The following is a 9,145-nucleotide window of genomic DNA, read 5'->3' as shown; positions in this document are numbered from 1 at the left end:
GAAAAGTGTTGTTAAAAAATGAATGATTGGAAATTTTTTCCACAGCCGAAATGGGGTTGGATTACCTCATCTTTTTTTTTAAACGATTACACTAACCTCTGAGATAAAACCCATTTTATCCCCTAAGTAAAGTTGAAGTATGTTTGGAAAACCAGGCATTTTGAAAATCCAGAAGATTTGTATTTCAGAACTGGGATACAGCATAGGATGGGAATGTCTGAAGAGTGTCACGGGTAACATTTGCTGAGTATTTTGTTTGACCTGGAACTGCATTTTTCAATGGTTAATAGTTCAGAAGCCATTCTGACCCAGGATGTGGCTTCACTGGTGTCACCATAGCTGTGCTGCGCCTAGAACCGTATTACCAAAACCGTCATATACATTGTGTATTTTACAGCTCTGGGTCAAATTGTGAATAGCTGAGATAACAAATAAATTAAGTAGTTCATCAGTGGGAAGACAAGAGCCTGCATCATGGTGCAGGTGGCAAGCACTGGCAGCTGATCCAGTGCTTCAATCAGGCTTCGTAACCTCTGCTGAACTCGGTGCTCTGATAATAGTATTTCTTCCACCTTGCTGAAAGCTGGTGAGAAAGCACTGACCCCTTTGTGAACCTCACAGGCTCCATATGCCAATGCCTGAACTGCCACCCAGATACCAGTGAGGTCAAAGAGCTGGAGGAAGATGATTTGCAAAGCATCCTCTGGAAAATACACCAGCTTTCACCTCCTTCCTCCACCCTGGCCCTGGCTTGTGGAGATGCTTATGATCAGGGCAGGGTTTCTGTGTGAATGTTGGAAGTGAGGTTGGGCCTAGCTAAATTTGTGCTCTTGCTTGACGTGCTGACGTTGAACTTGATAGCAAAGGATTTCCATTCTCTTCCGTGTCTTATGCTCTGTGCAAGAATGCACCTGGCAGTTCTGAGCTACATGCTGCTTTTCCAGCCCCCCTTCCCTGCTAGCTTATTCCTCTCTCTAAAATAATTTGAGCCAGACTTAGCTTCTTGATGTCTTACCTCATGCATGCAAAAAGCACACGCACTCTCAGTAAAAATTCTCCGTGTTAGTCTTCTGTTCTCTCCTTTCCTGCTTTTTGTGCTGTAAAGAGATAAAGTGTCTTAGCATACAGTGTTATGTTAATTAGAATAGCCAGTAGCCTGAAGTAATAAGTAGGTAGGATTTTGTGGGTTAATGTACAAATTTATAGCAGGCTACAAAGGCTCTGCAACAAGGGCGCAGTCCTTCATTGCGTATTTGTTCTATTTGCTTGTTAGGGGTTTTTTTGTGCATAAGACATGCTGTCATCTTCAGAAGGTCACACTTCATGCAGATAAACATTTTGATCATGTGTACAATTAATGTAACATAAGTGTGTCTTTCAAAGTACAAGTTCACACGTGAATTACCAAAAGACTCTTGATTTAAAACACACTGTAGGCAAGACAGTGGGCTGAAAATGTGATTTTACAATGCTAGGGAAGAAACCTTTGCTTGGGAGTGGATTGTAATTAAGGAAAACAGTTGTATTCCTTACCACTCTTTGCTGTGTAGATGATGTATCTTGTAACCTGTGTCTGTCTGTTGCTTTTGTGCTGCAAAGGGAGTGCCTTCTCAGGTTACTTTGTACGACCACAAGTTAGACCTTGATGTTCTTTTTAGTCTGTATCTCTGGTCCAATATATCAGTGCTCCAAGTTACGAACCCCATTGTGTTAAATATGGAGTTTGCAAAAAAGTGAAACATACTGAAATACCTTTGTCTTTTCTTCTTCAGGGTAATAAAGTTTTGCACAGTGCCTGCCCAAGAAGTGTGATGAGAAATGGCTTTAGGAAACAATACCCAGAGAAGTTATTCCATCATCCCCTGCTTCATCTTTGTTGAGGTGAGTGCAGTGTTCATTTGCCAGGCCTACACAGAAGGCAGCTCTGCCCTGCAGGAATTAAGTAAGTCATTTGTTGGCCATTTTGTTTGTAAGGAAGAATGCTTTCTTACTTGTAACATGAATATCCATCTTCATACTCAGTGTCATCAATATCCCCTGAAAACAGTCCTGCATGAGTTAGCCAGATCTTAGGTACAAGCACGCAAGAACAAGTAGATGCTGTGTTTTCAAAACTTGCCTCTACCAGATTTGCCAGCTAGTCCTGTGGTATTTGGTAGATAACAGGCAGTAGTTCCCAGTGTAGGTCAGCAGCAGGTCATTGCTCATCTTCCCATTTTTTCTCAGACTTGTATCCATCTTGCTGTTGCACAAGGACTAGACCTTGTTTAAGGAAATGTCTGCTCTCACAGTCTAATGGTTCATAGGCTTAGGAAGCAACACTGAGCTCTGGTTTCAGTTCAGGTGGAACATAAAATTTAGATAAGGCATGCCTATCCTTTAAGTATGAAGAAGCTTGGCTGTGAGTTGACTAGCAGTGAAGTTACAGGAGTGGTTGTTCCCACAGTGGAGTATGGCTCCATATCTTTGTTCAGGGTAGTTTATTTTGTTTTTTTGGTTTTTTAAATTGGCTTATTATTTTACTCTGTACAAATTGCTTTTTTTTGTGGTGCTTCTTTTACTTACCCTAACACTGCTAGACTGACCAAAATCATTATCCAAATCAATGTATGTTCAGCTGGTGCTTATAAGGCTGGTATGGTTTTCCAGGCAAGGGGGGCAACTCTGGGTTTCCAAGGAGGATGAAAGCTTCCATCAAATTTAGATGGTGAAAAGGAGATAACTGCCTGTGACTGACCATCTTCAGAGCCGCCTGTCTGATGTAGCTTGGATACAATACTCACTCTTTGGCCCACATTATGAGGCAACTTGTGCACTTCCACAAGAGAAGCACTAAGAATTGTCAAAAGAGTAATTGTAATGCTGAGTGTTGTGTAAGACTTAGGCCATTTTCACTGAAATCTTGGAAAGGTTTCAATGTGCTGCAGTAGCATGTGTAATGGGCACTGTGAATGGTTGCTTTCCAGAGCTCCTGAGCACTGACCTTTCCCCAGGGACATGGGAAAAGCATGCAGTGGTATCCAGGACCTCTCTAACCCTTACTCACCTGGAGTCCCCTCTTCAAAGCATCTTCTCCAGCCAGGAGATACAGTTCCTTTGTATGCACTCCTTGCTTTCTGTCCTACCAGCTTAGCTCTCAAAACACAGTCAGATGATCCCTGGGTGCGTAATCTAATGTAAGTGGAAGTTGTCCTTTTGACTTGAATGGGCCTTCCTTGCAGGAGAAATCTGACTGGTTGGAAGATGAGGACAGAGGTAAAGCATAATAAAACCACTAGTAAAGCTTGGCATAGGGGCTTCCCAACTGCAGCTATGGCAGACACCAGTGTGAGAAGGTAGCTGAGCCTTGCAGTGCTTCACAGGGATTTGTCACCGACATAATGTCCAGCTTCCTGGGGAATCTCTGCTCCCTGGGGAAACTGAGGGGCTGTTCTTACTGAGACAATGGGTCACTGCTTTATTCCATGAGCTAGACAAAGAAAGGTTAAAAATGGGGAAAAAACAGCAATAAGCTGAGAAGAAACCCAATAAACACCATCAGGAATGAGATGTCTCAAATTTATTGCTTAAACAAGCAGCTGTGAAGACTTTTAGTCCTCTAAATGTATGAATGATGAGCCTGGTTCGCAGCCTATGACAGAGATATAAATTGTCCTTCCTGCAGACAAGACTGACATGAATATAAGAATAAATCTTTTTAACGGAGGAAGAGAAAAGAGTTTTTTGCCTTGTAAGTGTACTTTCCTTGTCCTTTCATATACTTGCCTTGCTGATTAAAACACAATTTTAAATTAAAAATCAGTCAAAAGCAGAGAGGTAGTGTCTGAAAAGATGTTCTCTCTGCTACACTTGATGAAAACATGTATTTCATCCCCCCTTTGTCCCCAGTGTAGATTTTTAATGTGGCACTAGTGGAACTGCAAATTCATAGACTTATGTCAAGCATTGTAGCATTAAACAACAGGAAATCTAATTTCCTGCTGGGAATGCAGAGATGATTGATAGTAACCATTCGGTGTAAAAAGTCCCTGTAAATCTTGAGGCACAGTGAGGGTGTTTTTCTTTTCCTACTGCCATGCTTCTGAGACTAAGGGAAGTGCTTTTTAGATTAACGACCCCAGACACCAAGCCCTGTGCTGGATTGCCTGGGTTAGCATGGGCCCTATTTTTGTAGCTTTGAAGCAACCATGAGAATTGATTAGCTGTGAGACACCTTGCTGCAGTTGGTAAAGGTGCATGCAGGACAGCTAAAACTGTTGCATGCTGTCCTGATAAGATTTTTCTATGCAAAAACAATCTAGCAGCAGACATGTTAGATGATCATGAGTAGGAAAAGAGGTAAATATTATCATAGGTCAGTAAATATTATCTGTTTCCCAGAATGTGCTGCCTCCCCCACTGTCTTCCATGGAATGTGGTCCTGTGATTAAAAGTTTTGAGATATTTGCTCTTAAGAAAACAAATGCTGAGCCTTGACTTTCATGTCAGATGCCCTTCCAGTAGATATTTGCCCACTGCGCAGTATGCAGTGTGCATTCAAAGAAGTCATGCTGGCAGTGGTGGAAACAAGGAGTCACAAACAGTTCGGACATTTTAAATACCATTATGCTTCAGTCTGTGCAAATGTGACAATTAGTTATAATTTCAGCAATTATTGGCATTACCATTTTTTTCCATTTCATTTTCCTTCCACTGAACTAACTTGTAGCAGTTAGTTATTATGAAACCTGACCTGAAGATGAATGGCTTATTATAAAAACTTAAACCCTGTGCCTGACTCTACAAATTCCTTTTTATGTTCAAAATATGAACTTTTTAATAATACAGAGATAGCATATGATGTCTAATCTGTAATGACAGAAATGTTAAATCAACATTTTCAGTCCCTAATTAGAAACACAATGTCACATTATGAGTAGATTTAAAGGCTAAATAGGGAATCATTAAACTAATTTTTAGCCACTTATCAAATCTGAGTCCCTCTCCCAAATAATGCAGGCAGCCTTCTAGATGGTTCTTTATTGTATTATAAGAGGTATCATTACAGTCTGGCATTTGTCACCAAATGTCTATGAAGATTTGGTATATTACATTTTGTTAAACACAGAAGCAATTAATTAGGATGTACAGGAGACTAACATTCTCCTTTCCCTGCCCCCCTTTGCGGTATTGCTTGCAGACAGCATCAGTGAAAGGAGCCTTTAGGAGGCTGTTGCCTGGCCTTGGTTTACATGTAAGAGGTTGCAACAAGATGAGACCGATTTTATTCCTCATTCAGCTGACGTGTGCCACTGCTTTGAGCAGTGTATGGACTGTTGAGAACCTGGTCCAGGAGGACTGATGCTGTTAGCTGCTGACAATTGTTAAATAGAAGTGCAAAGAGCAGGATGCCCTACTCCAGTAGCTTCCAGAGCTGTTTGGAGTCAGTGATTGACCCACAACATGAAGCAAAGGCTATAGAGCTCCTAGTTGTTGGTATGCCCTGTATTTTTCCCAGCAAATGCAAATAGTGCACAGCAGCTTGTTTGGGGATTTTTTGGTGGCCAGGAGTGGTCACTAAAGTGGTCTTATGGATTGTAGACAAGCATGAGAGAAAGTAGGAGAAGCAGCATCTGGGATGACAGGAAAAAATTTATCACATATTCTTCCTTTTTCTCGTACTTTTGACTTATGGTGGCATTTGTTACCAAAACAGTTTGTGGAGCATCTCCTCCCTCCTTCACCTGCTGGGACATGCATGACAGAGTGCTGTGAGAAACATCTTTAATGATGCTTCAGCACAGCTGTCTCACTATTTTGCAACCCCGCTTTGCAAGGTTTGATCCAAGGAGTGCTATGTTACATCCTTCCATGTAATATCCACATGTGTACTGGTTGAAGGTGGGGAAACGTAAAATCACAACTGGCAAAGGTGTGTTTTGTACACAGTGGCCCAGTTTTGTGCAGGCAGTTGTCAGAACAACTAAGCTCCCTCAGATCTAGGCAACGTCAGGTGTGGAAGTGGGTGAAGTGCAACGCCTGGTGAATCCCAGTTCTCTTCCTAGGAGACTGGTGAGCTACCCTGAGGTCTTGATCTAGCAGTGCTTTCCACATGCTGTGGTCTTTCTGTCTTTCTTCATGCCATTCTGAGTGTTAGCTTTCTAGGACGAAACTTATGCTAGGGTGGTGCAGAAGGGACGAGAACAGTGTGGTTTTGAATTTGGTGGGTCAAAGTGATTATACTTGCTTTTGCAGCGTATTTGACATTTATCATTAGTGACAGAAAGTGTAATGCTATGTGATAATTGCATTTTCTAATAGATGCTCGAAGGATAGTTGCATACTATGAGTAAACAGCATCCCCACAACTATCTGTGACTTCAGGGGGAAGGCATGCGAACAACCTTTGAGCTATTGTGTCTGTTTGAATGGTGGTTTTTAAAGAAGCTACAAGCAAGCAACGCTTCCTCTTTTTCCTGCAAAGAAAACCCTCTCATCTCTTCTGAGTCAACAGCAGTTAGGACTATAATGGCTCTCTAGAAAATACAAAGAGAAATTTATTCTGGAATTTCTGCTGATGCAGCGCTTTCTACTTCCTTTTTCCTCCTCCTCCTCATGCTGCAGGTCCTGCTTTGAGGGCTTGAGTTGTTTCAGGGTGTGAGTTGCCTAAAGATTTATTTTCAAGTACAGTTACTTCTAAAGGAGTCAGGCACATCTGAGGTGTGTCTTTGCACAGGAAAACACTGCAGTTTTCTGGCACGAGATTTAATTAAGTTGTCTTAAACTGATCAAAGAGTTACTGAATACCAAGTGACTTTAATATGACTGATGTATGTGCCACATTGTGCTTTATTGTGGATTATTGTAATCCTGACATTGACAAGGTAGTAGGGGCAGACTCAAATAAGCAACACCATTAAAACTTAGAACATTGGACATCTTTCAAATTCTGTAATCTAAAGATCCTACTTTTTCACACTAAATCCATTATTCTGCCCTCAGGAAAGCTTCTGCAGGCAGAGTGGAAACTGTTTCTTCTTGACAACTCGATATATAGTGTATTGCAAAGAATTGAAGATTTTGTAAGAAAAATCTGTTCCCCCCCTCCATGAATAAAATGAAAAATGATGCAAAATACAAAGCTCTAGTCTTATGTCTGTTCTGATGCAAACTTTGATTTGCAATGTAGGTATGCTACAGCCTCACAGGATCTCTGTTGCTACAATCAGTGGGGTAAATTTTCCATTACTTTTTGCTATTTTAGACTGCAATTTAGATTGAATCATCTTCAAATATCAGTTCAAACATAATTTTAAAAAAAGTTTCAACTTACGGAAGCACAGAAGTAAAGCATTCTTCTTTCTCCGCCTGCCTACATTTTCCTGCCAGTATTTCACATAGTCAAGCGAACAGCTGAACTACTCTACCAGGAAAATTTCTGCAATACTGAAATCATTTGTGTAAGTGAGACAAGTGCCTCTTGAACTCCTGTTTGTCATCAGCATCACAGAAGGGTTTAAGGACCTGTGAAAAATAAGTGAATTTAGAACACTCATGACATACATGGCACTTCTTTAATTCTAATTTTTTGTCTAGGTGTTCTGAAAACTCGAAAGATTTTGCACATTTGGGTGTACTGGCTGGTGCCCTCTAATTTTGAGCAGTGTTTGGGGAGTGTGAAATGTCTTTTTCTGTGTGCTGCAGTTCTCAAAGCAACATTTGTAAGAGGCATTGAATGTGTCAGGAGTGACTTTCTTTCTGTGTTTCTTTAAAGAATAGTCAGTCACTTCTCTCCTAAGAAAAACTTGCTGATTGCATTAGAGCTTTAATGATATGATTAAAATTGCATAAAGGACATAGAGTCATAGGATCACAGTCTTGGATATTCAAAATAGGTTTTAATTTTGGCAGGGTAATGTCCAGTTCTCCTAGAAAATGCCAAAAAATTCCAGGCAGATTTTAATATAAACATTAACTAAAAAGGCATCCAGATAGTTGAAATGTTCAGTAGCTTTGTTCCGTAGCAGTATCCAGTATATACCATGTGGGGCTTTTTGATTTTGTTTCCTGCTGAGGCAGAAAAGAAGGATTTTCCAGCAGTTTGTGTGTGCCAGCTCAATCCTTTCCCTTGCTATAGGTGTCTTGCACATAGCTATTTAAAGCTCTGTGCCTTGTTTCTCCATCTGTGCCATGTGAGCAGTAGTGCTATGCTGCTCCACTGGGATGCTCTGAGGACAGAATGCCCTGAGGGACATGTCATGTGCTGGTGTTGTGTAAACTGCCTGTCATTAGATCCTCTAGTTAGACCGACTGTGTGAATTGGTGGTGACAGATGCTGTGCAAATTCGGAGGAGCTCGTCTTGTAGCAGGGTGATGTTTCTGCATAATCCCCATGCTTCAGTCACTTCTGTTTCTTGGGATTCATTGTTTCTTATTTTATTCACTCAGCATATGCATCTGTTTCTCTTGTTGCTCTTTCTAAATGTCTCTTTATGTTCCCCATTTGCCAGTCATTCCTATTGTTTGCTTTCTTTGTCTCTCCACCACTTACCTCCTTTGTTCCAGATGACTGGATAACTCCATGTTGTGAAATTGGCTTAATCTCAGTGAATAGGTGTCTCCTAACGTTGGATTAGTTTTGTAGAATTGCTAGGCAGTTTTTGTATTACCTCACTATAAACTGAAACTTAATTTTTTGAAACTATAGTCCTTCTAGGTGCTTCAAAATTAGGTGAAGAGCACAGAAATTTTGTGACAAAAATGGGCACTCTGGAAAAAAGCAGATTATTATTTGATTCTCTTTAGCTTCCTGAGGACATCTTAAAATTAATGTTAAGGGACTGTCCAACAGGGATTAGCTGCTTTGCTGCATTTTTCTTTAAAAATATAAATGAAAGATGGAGATGCTACTGTTATATACTGACAGAGCCAATTCGATATAGAATTCATATATTTATTGAGAATAGCAAGCAAGCAGCGCTGGGCGGCCGGGGAGTCTGCGCTCCACCTACGGCTCGCAACTTCCTGTTATAGTTACATTCCTTTTATATAGTTCATGTACCCCTTTCTTGTAAGTCTCGGCCTTGTCCCGCTTCCTCTTTCTTCACTCGTGTAGGTTTGTTACTAGGCAGATTCGGTCGATCTTCTCAAGGGAGAGTGTCTTGTG

General features: G+C 40.9%; 1 protein-coding gene across 1 annotated transcript in view; it reads left to right on the top strand.

The window, feature by feature from the left end:
• The first annotated feature begins 1,772 nt into the window (after nt 1–1,772).
• LOC104832396 (lipid phosphate phosphatase-related protein type 1) overlaps nt 1,773–9,145 on the top strand; it is a 72,668-nt gene continuing 65,295 nt past the window's right edge. Inside the window, exon 1 of the mRNA XM_010568550.1 lies at nt 1,773–1,881. Within this exon, the coding sequence (XP_010566852.1) occupies nt 1,819–1,881 (63 nt within the window). The 5' untranslated portion in view covers nt 1,773–1,818. The remainder of the gene's footprint in view (nt 1,882–9,145) is intronic.

This window comes from Haliaeetus leucocephalus, unplaced genomic scaffold (assembly GCF_000737465.1).
Source record: "Haliaeetus leucocephalus isolate CR32 unplaced genomic scaffold, Haliaeetus_leucocephalus-4.0 Scaffold247, whole genome shotgun sequence".
Taxonomy (NCBI): Eukaryota; Metazoa; Chordata; class Aves; order Accipitriformes; family Accipitridae; genus Haliaeetus; species Haliaeetus leucocephalus.
The sequence above is the reverse complement of the archived record's forward strand: the minus strand, read 5'-3'. Positions and strand labels throughout refer to the sequence as shown.